Source organism: Falco biarmicus, chromosome 13 (genome assembly GCF_023638135.1).
Source record: "Falco biarmicus isolate bFalBia1 chromosome 13, bFalBia1.pri, whole genome shotgun sequence".
NCBI classification, from domain to species: Eukaryota; Metazoa; Chordata; class Aves; order Falconiformes; family Falconidae; genus Falco; species Falco biarmicus.
The window spans coordinates 10,856,468-10,874,822 of record NC_079300.1 but is presented as its reverse complement, the minus strand read 5'-3'; the positions used below and the strand labels follow the sequence as shown (position 1 = coordinate 10,874,822).

At 62.0% G+C, this 18,355-nt stretch overlaps 1 protein-coding gene across 2 annotated transcripts in view; it reads right to left on the bottom strand.

The window, feature by feature from the left end:
- Nucleotides 1-17,404, bottom strand: part of EPHB3 (EPH receptor B3) — a 28,346-nt gene extending 10,942 nt beyond the window's left edge. Inside the window, exons 1-3 of one of the 2 annotated variants that reach the window (XM_056358833.1) lie at nucleotides 17,220-17,404; nucleotides 3,551-3,615; nucleotides 2,504-3,176 (exon numbers count right to left, since the gene is read on the bottom strand). In XM_056358833.1, the coding sequence (XP_056214808.1) occupies nucleotides 2,504-3,176; nucleotides 3,551-3,607 (730 nt within the window). In that variant the 5' untranslated portion in view covers nucleotides 3,608-3,615; nucleotides 17,220-17,404. The remainder of the gene's footprint in view (nucleotides 1-2,503; nucleotides 3,177-3,550; nucleotides 3,616-17,219) is intronic. The other variant, XM_056358832.1, reaches the window with a different exon arrangement.
- Nucleotides 17,405-18,355: the final 951 nt, after the last annotated feature.

Genomic DNA, 18,355 nt, shown 5'->3' with positions numbered 1-18,355 from the left:
GGCAGCGCACCCCTGCCTGTGGCGGCATGCGGAAGCCTTCATCCCCCTCCCTGGCCAGCAGCTCCTCTTCGTCCTACAAGAGCTGCCTCTGCAGCTCTGCATGGCAGGGAGCGTGTGGGAAGCAGCACAACCCCCAGAAGGGCCGTGTGCTAATTAAATAAAGATAATGAGGCTGAGAATGAGATGCCAAATCAATGCTGTGGCAACTCAGGACTAGAGCGCCAGATACCAGCCTGGCGTATCGCATTACAAAGCATGCCAAAGAAACTGCCTTCAGCCGGGCGGGATGAGCCCTCTGCTCCCGAGGGACCGGGATACAAGCTGCATTGTAACAGGTCTGAATGCAGGGTCTAATCCTGGCTCTGGATGGAGATAAAGAGGAGGAGGAGGAGGAGGAGGAGATCTTCAAAGGCCACTGAAAGTCTGGGGAAAAGGGGAGATTTACAACAGGGCTTATCCCATCTAAGCAGTAACTGGGTATTGTTATTTATTAAAATGCCATCTGGCACTCCGGAGCGCTCCTCACCCGTGTGGTGAAGCCTCGGCGGGCTCCCCGGGGTGAAAGCGCCGAAACCCCCACCTCCCCAGGGCCACATCCACATCGCTCCCCACACTCAGCAGTGCCGGGCTGCCGAAACGGTGTAAGGGAACATCCAGCCGAGAGCAGAAAAGGGAGCTGTGGCTCTGGCTTCTCCCAGCCCTTCTTCAGCTGTTCCCACTTAAAACACACGATCATATGGCGGAAAATATGACCCTACAAGCGCAGCGCAACTTTCCCAGAGAAACGTGAGGACACTGCCGCTTCTGCCCAGCAAGAGGGCAGGCTGCCGGATGGAGACGTGCCCACAGCTCAGTGTGGCTTCCCGGCACGCTGGGGAAGAAGCTGAGGCTTCGGGGTGAAAATCAAAGGCACTGCGAGAGCCGCCACGTGGGTGTCTGCCCAGCGGAGGGGATGCGGAGAGGGGACCTCACCCTGGGCTGCAACGATGCCCTGAGCCAGACCTGAGGACCCCTCGGTCCTGCCTTGGGATGATGCCTCTGCTTGGCACAGCCCGGGTGCTGGCTGGAAACTGTTGCCTCGTGCCCAAACCTCACTCTCTGTCAGGAAAAATCAAACACCCTGCACAATCTAAGATCTCCCAGTCCAAGCAAGAAGGAAACCAACTCCCAGGAGTATGGACCCCAGTACACACTTTTTAAGTGTGGGCTCTTCTACCCAGCAATGGATGCCTGGCACTGGTGTCCATCTGCCTCAGGAGAAGCCAGGCTGGCTGCTCACAAGACTGATGCAGGGGGCTGGGCACTTAAGTCGGGGCTGTGCTGGCACCAACGGTGCTGGAGGTTCTGCTCCCCCAGCAGAGCTGCAGCCTGTGGAGGCTGAGCTCCTCCCGACCAGCCGCAGCGGCACAGCTGACAGCTACACTGCTCCCAAAGCCAACGGAGAGGCCAGCCTGGCCCGAGCCCCATGTCACGGGCCGTCCCAAATTGCATCGCCCTGCCAAGAGCAAAGGGCCGGCGCCAAGCATCCCGTCATCAGCAAGCACGAGGCAGCCAGTGCTGGGGGCCCAGCCGGCGTCCCACTCCCTGTGCAATGCCTCCAGCCAAGGGGAGCAGCTGCCTTTCTGCCCTAAATCCCAGCCACCCGGGGCAGGGGTCCTGCGTGCCAGAGACTGCGCCCAAGGACAAAATCACCCCAAGGGAGAGGAAATCCATTTGGGCAGATTTTCCCTTACCAACACACCCAACCTGGGGTGAAACAGCAACACCAAAGCTATCGTGGGAGAGCATGGTAGCTACGGACCCACACAGGGCTATCCCTGCTGCCCAGGGTGGCTCTCCATCCTCAGTATCTCTGTGTACAGGATGCTCTTCCTCCCCTCCAGACAGGAGTGGGAAGCTTCGGCTCTGGCTCCCCTGCATTTGTGCCGCTTCCCACCCTCCCTGCTGCAAGCCCTCAGAGCTGGCAGGGGGAGCACGCATCCCTGTGGCTTCTCCCGCAGCCAGCACAGTAGGGCCCTGCTCACCACCGGGGTTTCCAAACGATGCTGCACAAGCAGCGCGAAGTCATGCTTGCCAGGAACAATCACTTGCCCCAGCTACAAGCGCTGCAGGAGGGAGGATGCTGGGACACAGCAGTAGGGGCGAGAGGGAAGTTTTGGTAATACTCAGGGGCTTAAACGTGCTAGATCCCTGCTGAGGGCCATGCCTTGAGCTGCGGCTCCTGGTGAGGAGATGCATCCCATGGAGGACAGCACCAGCAGATAGATGCTAACCAGCATGTCACAGCAGACACCGTGCCAGTCTGGACCACAAAGGCTTTAAGGTTTCCAGATGCCGAGTCAAACTGCAGACCAATCCTCTGAGATACCACCCTGCTCCCTCCTCAGGGAGCCTGCCCAGTTTCCAAGCCTCCAAAACCAGACCGAGCTCAACGCAAAACCGCCTCCACTGCACCAACGCGTCTGTGGGGACAAGAGCCACGGTCACTCTGCCACACACATACCTTGGCACTGAGTATCCTTCATGGTCGGCTCATACCCAGCGGCACATGTACATGCTCCCACAGGTACCATCCACTCGCCGTCACCGTTGCAGTACAGCTTCAGGGGTACAGACACCTCCACTGCGTTGGGGATGCAGGTGCCTGGCGCAATGACCAGAGAAGTGGGCTCAGCCCCTGTTAAAGTCTCCGGGAAGATAGCAAAGCCAGCAATGGTATTGGAGCATTTCTTGTAGAAAGCCCGGACGGAGATGAGGGACATGCAGGCTCCCAGATCTTGGAAGGCCAGGTAAAAGCCATTCTTGGAGAGAGGGCCAAAGCTGCGCACCTTGGTGTTCACGCGGCCAGACTCCAGCTTGGAGAAGCTCTCGTCTGGGGCAATTGTATCCACTTTGATATAGGGATTCTCCATCCAGAAAGGGCTGTTTGCAGAGGCAGAATCCGTATCCGACTCATAATAGAAGAGGTTGAAGGTCTCTTTGCAAGAGCCGGGGATGTTGGGGATGCTGTTGCAGTCCCGCACGGTGAACTTCAGCTCCACATAGACACGCTGGACATCCTGGCGCTGGATGAACTTGGTGCGAAGCCAGTTGTTCTGGTTGGCCTCCCGCACGTTGCACACCTGGTATGTGCGGATGGGGTTCATGGCCTCATCGTAACCACTGACTTCTTCCCACTGTGAGCAAGAGGGGAGTGGGTTAGACCCCCAGCTGAGGAGACGAGTGCCACAGACAAAAAACACGAATAGCATGGGGTAGGGGGGATCAGGCAACAGTCGACAGGTAAGAGCAACAGCTGCACCCCCACCTGTCCCAACCCTCCTGGTCATCAAGGCGACTAAACAGCAACCCAGGCGAGGGATCACGGTGCTCCCGCTCTGCTGGTGCAGTCAGGAGGAGATGGTTTCATGAGGCGTGAGGATAAGCAAGGGAGGGAATGGGGAAGATGTAGCCAGCCCTGCAAAGGCACTGGCAAGCAGCCCCGATTGCCATGGGGCCAGGGCCAGCTGTGCCCTTTGGAGGTTAAGACCAGGGCTGGCTCCAGACTTACCCCTGTCTCTGGATGAGTTGTCCATGCCAACTCAGAGGTCACCCACTTCGTGTCCATCAGGGTCTCTGGAGAGAGAGGGAGGAGAGAAAGAAGTAATTGGAGACGAAGGCCAAGATTAGAGGGAAAAAAAAACAGGAGGAGTGGGGGAGAGGAGAGCCAAGCCTGACATTTTCTGCGGAAACAGCAACTTGGGGGGTGAGACGTGGTGGGAGGAGGGGGGGAGCGGCGCAGACAGACTCCAGATTTCTCTTCTCCTGTCAGGAGAACAGGAAGAGCAAGGCGTCCCCGGAGAGCTGCGTCAGAGCAGGGAAGCGGCAAGGATGAGGAGCTGGCCAGGTGGTGAGGGGGGGACAGGGACAAGCTGCCATCCCTGGCCACCAGTGCAGCCAGCCATGCCTCCCAGCCAGCACTGGGGGGGGGGTGTGTGCCAGAGGAGGGAGACAGGGCACCCCCCATCCGTGCCCTCCCCCCTCCTGCTTTGGCAGGGTGCGTATTTACTGTGGCTGGGGTTGAAAGGGCCCGTTCCCATGACAGGGCGGTGCGGGCCAGGCAGGTTTATCCAGAGGAGGAGGGACTGCGCAGGCTGCTCTCCCAGAGACGCCCCACATCACTCATTTTACAAGAGGGGAGAAGATATTTGACCGTCTGGCCAACATTCCTGGAGCAGACTACAAGACAAACCACCCCGGCAGCATTCCCCAAACAGCCCCAGCCCCAGCCTTGGGGAGCAAGACCGCTTGTCTGGGAAGAGCTGCAATTGCAGGCAGCTGTCGCTAATCCTGGGCAGAGCTGCACAGCTCTGCACAAGCACCACGCGCAAAAAGTGGGAGTGAAACACAAGGATGGAGTTCTAACGACGACGCACTCCCGGGCCGGTGCTAATGGCCCCTCTTTGGGCTGGTGGCTCAGTGACCCCCACTCCAGGGATGGCCCTGTTGGCTGTCCGGAGGGAAGTGGGCACCCTGGGGTCCTCCAGACCCTCTCCTGCCTTAGGGGGGGGTTTGCTGCAAGCGGGATGCAAATGCCAGAGCTGGGTGACAGCCCCCTGGAGACCCTGTGTGCTCAGAGGGCTTTAGCACCTGCCCTGAGTAGGGCCCAGGACCAGCCCTGAAATGCCGAAATGCTGAGGGCATCCCCCTCCCCCAGCTGCAGGCACGGGCCCCATCCCAGACCCCACACAGCTCCCCAGGGGCTGTCCATCAGCCCACCCAGTGCCAAGATGCAGGGCAGGGAGCCACGGCTCCCCAGCCACCAGAACTGGCAGTGGGCTGGGAGCCACTCGCTCTCGACAGCTGGGGCACAGGGCGTGTTGGGCAGCTCAGCTGTGCTGGACACCATGGCTCAGCCCCAGAAGCAACAGGGCAGATTCAGCTTCTTTCCTTCCACCCCAGGAAAACCACAGGTTGACCTGACCAGGGAGGAAGCATGGAGGAGGAAGGAAACAATCACACATCGCGGGGTTTCAGATGAAGTCCAGCTGAAGGTAAACACCTTCGTCCTGTGTCCCACCCCAGGGAGACCTGTCAGCAGCTCCCGAGCCAGCACCCATGGATGTGAGTGCAACCAGGGCGCAGATAAACAAGCACATTCGGGGATACATAGGCTCTCCAACCTGCTTTGCGGTTTGCCAGGATCCAGCCCAACTGGCAAGCCTGCCTCTCGCCCCAGGCTGTTTGCATGGAGAAAACACAGTCCTGTCGTGGGCCGGTGCACTGGCAATGGACACAGCACTGAAGGCAAAGTGAGGAAAACCCCTCATGGTGCCTGCTCCCCAGCCGCGGAGGGGGTCGGGGGACAGCACCTACAACAGGAAGGACAAACTGACACCAGCTCTTGCTTGCAAACAGGAGGAGCACAGAGGTGGTTATTGGACAGTGACTACTTACTGTTTCTCAAAAACACAAACTAGGGGGCATCCAGCAAAAAGGGAGAGAAGGCAGGAGCCCTCCACCAAGCGGGTAAAGCAGGGGAACTCGTGGCAAGGATGCAGGATATGCAGGACATGCAGGACACGGCCTGGGCACCCATGGGGCAGCCTTTGCCTGGTCCCAAAGCACTGCCCACCCAAGGGATGCAACAAACTGCCATCCCTCTCCCCTCCCCCCACACAGCATCAACTACTAACCGCCAGCAGGGGCCTGAGCATGGCTCCACACAGCCACAAGACCTCCCTGACACCTCGCTGCCCCTCCCCCAGCCGCCTGCGTGGGGTGGCTCCCAGGGAAGGCAGCCAGTTGGGGACCATGGGGGAGCAGGTCACAGGGCAGGGCCGCCTGCACCTCTCCGAGGGACGGGCCCCTGCGCTGGCTGCCCTAATAAGGGCACAGTGGTGCTGCGCAAGGGCCCAGGCACGCCCGTGCTGGCGGCGGAGCAGAGCCAAGCATGTGCTCGGCGCTGACAGTGCGCCGCGATGCCAAGTCCCGGCACAGAGACCCCGCACGGGTCCAGCCAGCAAAGGGCTGCGCTCCCAGTGCGGGCAGCTGGGTGGGTGTTACTGTACCAGGGCTGGACCTGGCGGGAGGAGTGGGGAAGGGATGCCCTGTGTGCTCAGGGCCAGGACCGGTGTGGCTGGAGCAGCCGTAGCGGTGAGTCAGGCCAAAGAGATGGTGATCTGGGTGGCAGGGTGTGCCCATGTGCAGGGTGGCACAAGGATGCCATGGCCAGCCACAGCAGAGCCGGGCCAGACCTGACCAAGCTTTGCTCCCCAGACCTGCCCAGCGTGTGTGGGAGCTCCTCTGAAGGCCAGTAGGCCCCACGCAGGCAGCCCTTGCAATGCTGGCCTGGCTCCAGGACAGGGCACATGGGCAAGCCATCCCCTCCAGCATCGCCCTTCCCCCAAGTGCCAGCCCAGGGCAGAGATGCGGCTCAAACAGGGGCTTGCTGCCTGCACCCTAGTTTGGCAGCATCTGACCAGCAGAGGAGGGGAAAAAACTGGACAGAGCCAAGCCAGCCACTAGTGCAAGAGGCATGTAAATCACACAGAGAGAGCAGGCAGGTGAAGAAATAAAAATAAAATCACTGAGCAACTCAGCTAAAGGAAGTGGGCTGAGCACGGAGGGCAGCAGAGGTTTCCTGCAGCCGCGGGAGCGAGTGGGGCCAGGCAGGGTCAGCAGAACTCCCCAGCCCCTTGCAGCCTGCCACTGCGAAGGTCACGGGCAGACAGCCCCGCAGGCTGCTGCGTGGTCCTGGGGCTGGCGGTGGCATGCTGAGCTGAGCTGGCAGCAGCCGAGCCACAGAAACCACTCTCTGCCCTTTAAACTGCCTCAGAGATTTCATGGTGGCCTGGTACAGAACCCGTGTCCTTTCTTCAGAAAACATTGGATCACGCCAAGTGCTGCCCACCCCCCCACCCCCCCCCCAAAGGGCACATGCTAGCGTCCAGGGCCGGGGAGATGGGCAAGCACTGGGTCTCAGTTGTTCAGCCAGCGGCAGCCAGCTGCTCTCTCCCTCTGGTACACAGCACCAGAGGTGGGCTCAGAGGTGGCACTGGCCACTTCCTGGCTCAGTTCAGGTTTGCAGGTGCTCTGGAAGGACGTGAATGGTGTCAGGGCTAGCCGAGCAGTGAGTCAAAGCCACCTCAATCCTGCACGCCACAGCGAGAGCCTGGTCCCATTAGTCAAAGGGAAATTGGCTCCCAATTTCGCCAGCTTGGGGAAGTCACCCTAAGGCTTGCTTTATCACTGTCTGAGGAGTTGTCCTCTACTTACCTTCAGCTGGACAAAGGCAAGGGATGCAGCAGGAGCCTTGCTACGCTCAGTGAGTGCAGCAGGCCATGGTCAACCCCATATAAAAACAGGATTTCTATGGCAGAGTAGGATCCTGGGACAGGAAAAGAGCTTCATTCCTTGGACAGGGCTGTGAGCATTGCTCTGGCTGCCTCCTCCCTGCCCTGCAAAAATCTCCTCCCAAGCACATCCCAAGGTGCAAAGACCAGGGGTCTCCCGCCAGCAACCCTCCTGTCACCTCTGCAGTCCCCAGCATTTCACTGGGTGTTTGAAGCCCTGGAGAGGACCCATCTGGAGCTGGGGACCTCTTCCTCCCCATGCAGGGGCTCAGGAATGCAGTATGCATGGTCTGAGGCCAGCGAAAACGTTTGAACTCCCCCCCTAAGAGGCCCAGAGAGCCCGTCTCGCACTGCTGAGCGGCAGACTTGCGCGGCAGTGATGGCTGAGCCAGAAAAGGAGGGGGGGGGGAAATCAAAATTCTTTCAAGATGAAGCCGCTGGGGAAGACTCAATCGTCTCCACCAACCGGCTCTGATTTGAACGCTCTTGCCTTTGAACATGGGGACTGCCAGCTTTTATCAGGATGCGCTGGCAACACAGGACGCCAGCTCCTCGCCCTAACAAGGAGAAGGCAGCTCGTGCAAGTCCAGAGCATCCTGAAAGAAGGCAAGGGAGGAAAGGTTAGTAAAGACACCCACACAGCCTCCCTGCAAACAGAGGAACCTGTTCTGTGACGTGCCCAGGCTCTCCGGGAGCTATGCACACCATGGCACCATGTCTGCAGGAGCTCAACGTGGAGTGAGTGGCCCCATGGCAGGCTCCGGTAGACAGCATCGAAGGCTGGGCCATTTGCCCCAGGATGGCTTGGCTTCCACCATAGTGGCTGCTCACGGCGGTGCTGGATGTCTCTCCCCCCTTGCCACCATGCCACACTCGTCCGGAAGGAAAGGCAGCTTCTTTAGGGAGGCACTTTCAGTCCTGGAGACTGCCTGCTAGTCAAAAAGCCACCAAAAGGGGCATCTCCCCACGTATTTTAATTTTTATTCTCCCTCCTCGGTTTTGAAGATAATTACGGCAGGATCGAGTGGCCTTGCGCGCTCCCCATTCAAGCACCTATCAGTACAATTAATCCCAGCACCGTTCTGAGCAGCGGCACAAAGGGCCTTTGGTGTAAGGTCCTTTATCTGGGAACAATGAGCTGCCTGTGGGAGAGAACCTGAGGTTGCACTTCTTCCCGCTGACGAGTGTTTTCCCGTACACAAAAGCCGAGCCACACAGAGCGCCCTGCACGCGCGTCAGGTCCTGGGAGACCCTGCAACACGTTTTCCCGGAGCATGCCGCTCATCCAGATTCCTCCTCCTCTGGGAGGGTCCTTCTGCCCCTGACCCCAGCTAAACCCCATGGCTGTCCTCCTCCTGGGCAGCGGATGGCCCTGCTTTGAGGCCAAAGGACTCCACATGCTGCCTGCGAGGGGAAAGCACTCCTGCCCTGCTCAGTCCCAAGGCAGAGCACGTGCTCCATGGATGGGGCACCCTGCAGATGGCAGCTTTCGGAGCTGTCGGGTGCACGGGAGGTGGCATGCTGGGAGGTTTTGGCACTCTGCAGCCTGTCGAGGGCCCCAGCTGCACTGCGGGGAGGGGAGGCTCTCCCTGATGCAGGTGAGAGCCAGGAGAGCAACGAGGAAGCCCGCAGCCGGGGAGGGAGGCAGCAGGCAGGGCACCCGCAGGGCTGGCAGCACGCAGGGTGGGCCGGGGGTACCCACGGTGGAGGTGCCCAGGCGTGGGGTTCGGGAGCCTGGCAAAGGTGCCGGCAGGCTGCTGTCTGCCAGCTCCCTCTGCAGGGACAGGGCTGGCAGCACCGTCGGCACGCTGCACAGCCCACATGCCCTCATCCTCCTCCGGGAAACCCGTGTCTCCCGGGGACCCCTCCTGCACACCCACCCGCCCAAGCGGTCCGGTGCAAGGCCGGGGGGCTGCGCAGGGTCCCACCCTCGCCCTCCCCTGGCTGTCGGGCCGGGCAGGCCAGGCGGTGCGGTTCAGCCCAAGGGAAGGGCTGGAGCGCTCCCTATCGCCGCCCACGCTGGGAACCTGTCCTCACACTCGAGCAGGGCGCCTGCTGCTCCCCAGCGCCGAGGGGGGAGACGCGGGGCCCGCCGTGGGAGCAGGCCCCCCGCCCCATCCCGCTCCAGAGGGATACGGGGGCTCAGCACCGCCCGTGGCCACCAACGCACGCCTGCCCCTGGTCCAAGGCGAGCCCACAACTTGCCAAGGAAACTGGGAACAAAGGCAAGAGAGGAGGGGAAGGGAAAAAAAAATGGGGCCTGTATCACAGCTGTGGCCCTTCATGCCAAGGGCGTTTGGCCCATCATCAAAGGGGATCGGATTTGCTGAGGCAAATGATGACACATCCACTTCAAGCGGGGCAGGTTCTGCCTGCTGCTGGAGGCGAGCCACCGGAGTGAAGAAGTACTGTGGGCACTTAATAATAGACTCATTATTTCTGCATTATGGCAGGGCCCAGAGGCCCCAACTGAGATTAAGGCCCCTTTGTACACACCACGCACGCACAAGGGCAGGCAGTCCCTACCCCAGAGAGCCTGGCCAAAGAGGGGCAGCACCGGCTGGTCCTGGTACTATTGCCGTCCCAGCCCCGCTGGCACCAGAGTAAGCTCACAGTAGAGCCCGAGATGCCAATTCCAAGGATGCTCCAAGGATGCATCCTCCATTTCCCAATCCCACATCTGCACCAAGGTCTAACAACCTCATGTGGGGCAGACGGCCTCATGGCTCTGAGCCACTGGCGGGATGCATCTCCCTCACAGTCCCCCCCGTTTTGACCCCAAGGCCCTGCACCTTCTGGATGGGCCAGATCCAGCTCCCAGGTGGCCAGGAGCTGCCTGGCACACGGGATGGAGGGGGACGGGAGCACTCCCTCCATCCAGCCCTGCCCCGTTGCCCACCCGCCGGCTGCTAACTGGCTGAAGAGGGTTTCCGGCCGCGTGCTCTTCGCCAGGAGCTGTTTCCTGACGGCCGCGAGACAGACTGAAGCATGTGAGAGAGGACAGGTGCCAGCTCTGCGAAAAGCAGATCAAGTGGCAGCGCCTAGGATGCAGGGAGGGACAGGCATTTGTTTCCTCCCGGTCACGCACTGGGTCGAGCCAGGGAGGGCAGATTTCTGCCATTTTGCAAGCAGGGCCGTGCCAAGCCAGGCTCCAGCGCCTGCCAGCATGCACGCTGCATGCACCCCCCTCCAAAGCATGGTACGTGGAGCCTGGGGCTTTTGCAGGACAGCAGGCTCCTGCCCTGCAATCGCACGCCAAGGACACGTGCAGCCTGCTGCCTGAGCCCTGCCAGGTCCCGCTGCCAGGCCCTGGTCCTGCAGAAAGGCCATACTGACGCTGGGAGAGGACCGCAAGCCAGCTGCCCGAGTCCAGCCCTGCGCTGCAATTACTGTTCTATTAATACCGCGGGGATTTCGGATGTCAAAGCCCGGTGCGCCACGCCGGGGTCAGCTTGGCCAGGGAAGAGCTGCCATCCCTGCCCCACGTGGTGAATGCGCTCCGGTGCTCCCTGCCTCAGCCTGACCAGGGGGAAAACCTGCTTTTGCTCTCTAGGCTGCAGGCAAGGGGAATGGACAAGACCCCACAGACAACATCTTGGCCCTGCCTGCTGCCAGACATGCTGCCGGCCTTGGAAGGACTGCTGCCTTCTCGGGACAGGCATGTCCCTGCCTGGCCCAGGGGAAGGGGCTGCCTGCTGCAGCTCCCCACCGTGGGGACACCACGATTAGCCATGCTGGGCAGGCAGGAGCTCTATGGCCAGCAGACAATGAGAGATTTATAGGTTGCCATCCCCAGCAGAAATGGCCATGCAGCCACCTTCCACTGCCACAGAAATAACTCATCTGATCAGGAGATGCCAGACCTGTTCAAGCCACGAATGCCATTGACCAGGACGTAGGCAGCAAATTGGCCTGCAAAGCTGCCTTCGTTTCTAGTCCCTGCTATGATAGGGATGCTCCCGCCACCTTCCCTTCACAGCCCCATTGCCCTGTGGCCGTGGCTTCATGTGGCAGGTGTTCCCATGGGGCCACCAGGCCAAGCCGGGCTGGTGTGGGTGGATGGAGCTGGATGGAGAGCCCCAGAGCCCCAGGGGGAAGGAAGGGAACACGGTCAGTTGCTGCAGGCCTGCCTCTGCAGGGCAACTGTTCACGGCAGGCTGCGATCCAAAGGGCCCCTCTCCTCCCTCCAGCTCCGTTTTTTTTCCAGGTTGTACTTCTGGAAAGAGCCCAAGGAAGAAGTAATGATATTTAAAAAAAAAACACCAACACCCCACCCCCCCTCCCCAAAAAAGGTTACTCGCTGCACATCCAAAGGTTCGCCCCACAGACAGGGTGGCTTGGCTGCCAAGCTCCATCCCATCGCGGCAGCGCGGAGCGGGAGTTTCTGCCAAGATCTCCCTCCTCTCTCCTGCCTGGGGCAGTTACCCAAATCTCCGCGCTGCTCTCCACTCGCTTCCTCGGCTCTCCTCGAGCACCAGTCCCCATCTGGAACTGCTTAAACCCAAATATCCCCCCCCTTCCCCAGCTCCCCCACCCCCAAAGTCAGATTCTTCCAGAGTTAAAACAAGCACAGAGTCAGGAGGGGGTGCCGGGCCGGGCTGACTCGCTCCTTCATTTCAGTTTAATTTCTGGGGAACTAGAATAAATCTGTTCCTGGCGATCGTTCAAGCCCTGCACATTTTTCTCATTAATAAAAAAAGGCCTTGGATAGCACGCCGCGTGTGCGTGCGCGCGCCTGCCGAGCACCCCCCTGCCCCGCGGGGTCCCTCCCGCACCCCAGCCCTCGCCAGGCAGGCGGCTGAGCACCCAAGGGACGAGCAAGACTGGTTGTGGGGGGCGGGGGGCGGTGTCCCCTCCCAGGGACACAGACGGGTTTCAGCAGCCCTGTGCGATGCCACACCTCGGAGAGGAACAGAGAGGCCCCAATCCCCCCCCCCCCCCCGCAGCTGCCGCAGGGCAGGAAAGCCCTGGCGGAGGGCTCCCCTGGGAGGGGGCGTCCCTGCTGCAACCCCCTTCTGGCACTGCAGCCCCCGCCGGGCCCCCCGGGGCATTCCTGGGGAGGGGGCTGGGAAACAGGTGTTTGTCAACAGCTCCTGCCACATGCGTGAGAAACACCAGGGCCCGGCAGCACGGAGCTTAGTGACAGGCAAAAATAAATAAAAAGACACCCCCCCACACCCCCACCGCAGGAACCCACCCTCCCAGCCCCGGACCCCCAGCCAGCACGGGTGCAGGGGATGGCCATGGGGCTAGCGCTTGGCCCTGCTGCCCGCGCTCCTGCCTCTTCCCAAGATGGGCTCCCTTTCCTCTTCAGAGGGGCGGCCATGCGAAGCCAGCTCTGGGCTCGCTCCCTCCCGCCTCGGGAGCTTAGGCTGGACGGCTCGGTGGCATTGAGGGGAAACTGCCAGGGAGGGCCGCAGCCCCTCTGGAAACAGCAGTCCCACAGGAAGGGGATGCAGCCCTGCTCCCAAGCTTGGCCCCACAAGGCCTCAATGGCCGTGCTGAGGGCTGGATGGTACCAAAGCCCATGTGCGGGAGGCCGGGGCCTCGTCAAGCGCGCCAAGCCGGGCCCGCCACCCTACAAAATGGCTCCTGTTGGGCTCCCCACGGAGCCTGCATGGGGCTCAGCTCTGTGAGGGGACGGCTGATGCCCTGCCACCAGCCCCGCCCCAGCCTGAGCACAAGGCTGGTTTTTTGAGCAACAACAACAATAAAAAAAAATGCAACAAAAAACCAAAACAGGAGTTCAAATGGGACCGTCCCCACCCAGGTGGGAGTGCCACTGCATAAGGCTGCTGAGCTTTCAAGATGGCAGCCCATCATCAGGGGTGCGGGGCTGTGCCTGGGCTCCCTGCAACGGGCTTCCTGGCTGTGGAGGGGCACCCCCATCCGCACTGTCCCCCAAACGCTTCATCTGGGAAGAAGCCCGTTCCAGAAGTGACACCAACGCATTACAGCTTCGACCCTGGGGGAAGCTCTGGGGCGACAGCAGCCACCGGCTTCACCACAGCCCGTGGGGACAGTCCCCCTTTCCCGGGGCTCTCCTCGGGGCTTGGCTGGCACCAACCCTGCCGCCTCTGCCAGCCGGGATCGGGGATCCCGACCCCAGGGCCGCCCCGGCACCCTTTCCCCCAGCCGCGGCTCCCAGGCGGAGACGCTTAATCCCGACAAACCAGTTTGACTCAGCACAACAGGAACAGCTACAATTTTAAAAACATGCAAGTCTGTGATTCAGATTGCTCGGGCTGTTTTAATTAAACGCCAAGCTCCCCTGCTCCAGTGGCAGCACCAAACGGCTCACGGAAAGAAAATGCAACAAACTGGTTTCCCCCAAATATCTCTCGCAGTAAGTCATCACAACAAAACAAGGAGTTTCGGTTCATTCCTTAAAAACCAGAGGCCGCTATTCCCAATCGCAAGGGGCCGGGCTGGCACGGCCCCGCAGCCGCAGCCTCGCGGCTGAGCTGTGCGCGGGGGGGAAACGCAGGGCTGCAAATGGACCCCGGTGCTGTAACTTTTTGCTCTCCACAGCTCCCCACATGCTCTGCTTGACACAAAGGACAGCCCTTCTCCCCGCCTCGGGAGCACAGACGGGGCGGGCTTCCTCCAGCGGAGCTTTTAGCAAAGAACGGGAGATTTAATGAATCCAGCGAGAACAGCGCAGCCCCACGACCTGCTTTCCCTCACAGCCCTACCCCAAGCATCAATAAAACAGCAGGGCTAACCCACCCCCCCGCCATCACCCCCCCGAGAAACATGCCATTTCAGTGAAAAGTAATTAAACAGAAAGCAAATATCCTTGCCAAGAAAATACCTGGCAGTTCCAGTACAGGGATCAATTAAGCCGGGGTTTGCCGGTGAAGAGAGCGTGGTCAGCCTGTGTAATGCCTAGCTGGGGACTGGGAGGCACACATGGGCAGAACCCAGATAAGGAAAATTCTGCGCCCCCCCCCCCCCCCCCCCCCCCCAATCCTCCTGCTCTGGGGAGTTTGGTCTTTTGCTACAGCCCGAGTCAGCTCAGGGGCTACATGCAGAATGCAGTGCCTCTGCACCGGGGTTCATGGGGGAGCACACGGGAAACGCCAACTTTACACAGAGTCCCGTGCCCAGAAAGGCTACTCAGGGCAGGAGCTGCCTGGGAGAGCGGCTCCTTGGGAGAGCAGGTCCAGGTCCCAGCCCTCCCAGCCCACTGGCACCTCCAGAGTGAAGGGCAGATGGAGCCTGCAGCCATCCACACTCCCTCAGGCCAGGGTGTTTTGAAGCCTGGGGTTTTACCCCCGGACAGTCAGCAAGGGCCTGGAACGCAGCACATTCCCCACGCTGTTTCACTGTGTCCGCTCCCCACAGGGCCTCTGCTCCCACAGCCCCGCCGGGACAAACTCCTCGGCTCCAACCCCTGTGCTGGAGAAAGGATCCGCTGTTGCCCCCCGGATAGAGCATTCCTTCTGCAGCCGGCCTGGGGACTGCTGAACCGGAGAAGAAAAACACATTGTGACTTCAAACAGACCCAGCGCACTTACAGGATCTGGAGAGAAACCATTTTCTCCTCGGCAGCACAAAGCCCTCACTGAGCTGCTGCCGAGCACAGCTTTTCCCCTCCACCCCCGTGGGGCCTTGTAAAGAAACCCAACTCCCTGCCGTCCCCCCGGGAACGGGCAGTGCCATCCAGGCCCGAAGCTCCCTGCCCTTCCAGCTGGGCACTGGCCGCAAGCCCAGCCTGTCGCCCCCTCAGAGGGGACGGAAAGGTGGCCAGGTCTGGGGACCGCTCGCTGCCGTTGTCTTCAGGACATGCACGCAGATTTACGGCCACACCAGATTTACGATCAGCACTAAAATACCCGAACATGCATGCTAGATTTACAGTAACCACTCGAACGCACGGGTCCCCGTCAGGAAGTAGCGTCGCCAGCAGCCAGAAATGCCCAGCGCAGCAGAAGCGCAGGAGCTCGCTGAAACCGACACGAGCAACGGCTTCCTAAAGCTGGACAAGGCAGAAACCTCTCCCGGCTCTGCTGCAACTTTCCCTCCAGCTCAAACAAGAGCGAAGGGGAAAGAAAAAAAGTTAAATAAATAAAAAGAAAATCCCAGGGGAATCGGGGCCAGCCCCAAAGGTGCTGGGCTGCTGCCAGCCAGCCCCAGAGTGATTCCACGGGGCTGGCACCCAGCTGGGCCCTGACCTCCTTGGGCAGCGTGTTCGGTCCCTGATCCCTCTGTACGCTCGGGAAGCTGAGAAAACCCAGTGATTCCTCAGCAGGAGCTGTTTATTTTGTCTCCTTCCAGCTCTGCACCGCTCCATCCCCGGACTGGGGCTCCCTCGCTTCCCGGGGGACTGGCAGGACTGTCCCCGGGCAACGCACGCCGGTGCTGCCAGCCCCCACGACGGCTTTCCTTCCCCGGTTCCCAAACCGCTGATGCAAAGTGGGTTGCGAGGGGCTGTCCGCGGGCGGGGGGCCCCGCCAGGCTCTCTGCCCACCGCCTCACCCTCCCGCAGCTCTCTGCAGGCAGGGCTGCCAGGCTCGGCCCGGCGCGCCGCGCCCGGCTGGGTGCTCCGGACCGGGCATCCCGGGAGGGCTGGCACCAGGCGGGCTGCTCCCTTCCCTCCCGCCGCGGGGCTGCCGCTCAGCCCGGAGCTCACGGGCCGAGAAGGCCCACAGCTCCCTTTCCTACGGCGTAGAAAGCAGAATAATTTTTAAAAAAATTTCCCCCCCTTTAAAGGAAAAAAAAAAAAAATCGCAGGGAGGGAAGATGAAAAGAAACACGAACAAGCACCCCCAAACTTTCTACAAAGCCCAAAGCCGGAGGAAACGCGTCCCTCCAGCAAACCGCAGCGGGGAAGGGCTCCTGCCCACGGTCACCCCCCGGTGCCGCAGCCCAAAGCCCGCACCGAGGGGCGACGGCAGCGGAAACCCGCTCACAAAACTGCCTCCGAGCACACAAAAGCCCCCGCGCCGCCCCCCGCCCGGGTGGAGGCACCGACCGCTCCGCTCCCCCCGGGGTTTCTCCCTTCCCTTCCCTCCCTCCCGCCGCTCCGGCAGCGGGTTCGGTTACCGGACACCGGAGCGTCGCCGCCCCCGGCCAAAGCCGCGCACACTTTGTGTCGAGACAAAAAACCCGTCCGGGCCCCCGCCTCTCCGGAGCGACCCGCCTGGCCCGCCCGGGGTCCTCCCGGTCCCGCAGCGGGGCCAAAAGCCGCTTTCCTCGCTCAAAGCCGGGGGAGGCGACAGCGCTGCCCCGCGGACCGGGGTTCGCCCCAAGGGGCGGTCACTTAAGCCCCCTTCTACCCCTGGCTCCACCAGAGCGCAGGGGGCTGCCCGCCTCCCCGCCCGCGGAGCGCGGCCCCGCTCGGGGATGGATGCGGCACGCGTGGCCACTCGCCCCGGCGGTCCCACGCCGGAGCCTCGGGGGTTAAGGCGGCGGGCGCGGCGAGCCCTGCCGGGGAAGGGATGGAGCCGGACACGGCGCACGGACACTCCTCCGGCGGCCCCACCAGTTCTGGCACGCCGCGAGCTTCCACTGAAAGAAATATTAATTTTCCAGCCCTCTCAGTCGTGGCGAAAAGCCTCGGAACGTGAACCGAGTATCCAACGAGGCGCCGCTCTCTGCCAGCGGTCGCCGGCCGCGGCCACCGCGCCTCGGCCGCACCGGGCTTGGTTCCACGGGGCGTTGACTCTGAAACCTACTGAGGGCGGCTAAGCGCTGGGAGCGGGGCTGGGGCGCGCTGCGGCGGCGAGCTCCTTGCGGGGACAACCGGGCGGCCGCGGCGCGACAAGCCGAGCCAGCGGCGGACGCCGACGAGGCCCGGGGACACCCTGGAAGGGTGTGTGCGTGTGTGCGCGGTCGCACGGGCCCCGGTGCGGCGGGCGGGCACGCCCGCCTGGTACTCACCCTCCAGAGCGCGGCGGCCACCGGGGAGCAGCAGGAGCAGCAGGAGAGGGAGCAGCGGCGGCGGCGGCGGGGGGGGCCCCCGGGCGGGCCGCGGCCATGGCGGGGGGCGGTGCGGGCGGCCCCGCCGGGCAGTCCCGAGCTCGGCGCCACGCGCGGCTCCTCTCGCCGCCGCGCCACGCTCGCGCTCTGGCGCCGCCGCCGCCGCTGCCGCCGCTGAGCCGCGCGGGGCGGGGCCCGCCCGCCAATCAGCCCGCCCCTGGCAACCCGGCGCCCCTGGCGACGCCGAGCGCGGCGCCCATTGGGCAACGGTGGGACGGGAGGCGGAGCCTCCGCGGAAAGATGAATTGGAGGGGGCGGGCATTCCCCGGCGCGCCCCCGCTGGCCCCGCCCCCGGAGCGGGAGGTGCAGGGCGCGGAGCGCGCCCCACCCAGCGGTCGCCCGCGGAATTGGGCTCTTAAAGGGGCCGCGCTCACGGCCTGCCCCGCAGCCCCCGGCTCGCCCTGCCCTGCCCCCCACCGGGTGCGGGTGAGTGTGTGAGGCTGCTACTGTTGACGGGCCCCTCCGTGCCCCACCACTGGCGGCCTGATCTACCTGTGCCACTCATTGCCATCCCACCCTCTGCAGTCCCATCCCATCATCTCATGCATCCCACCCTGTGCCATTCCGTCTCACCCCATCCTGTCCCAGCTCATCCCATGCATCCCACCCCACAAATCCCACCTCGGCTCATTGTATCACATCCCACACCTCCCCTCCCCATCCAATCCCTGCCACACCATGATTCTCATCATGGTGACAAGGCTGAGTGCTGGGATCCTGGCCAGGGTGACACCATGCAGTTTGCTCCCCCCAGCACCTCCTTCCCCCACCCCTAGGGTGCCTTCCCCTCCACACTCCTCATGGGAGATGGTACTGGCTACTGTGCATGCAGCCACAGCTTCCAAGCCTATGAGTGCCTCAGTCCTCTTCCCCTCTCTCTCACCATTGACATTGGGAGGTTTTGGGATCCTGTGTGGGACAGACTCTGCTCCCTCAAGATGGTGCACACACACAGTCCCTGTGTCCAGAGCCAGCAGTGCCACATCCTTCAGGACAAACACATCCCTGTTGTGCCGGGCGTGGGACACAGGCTGCGA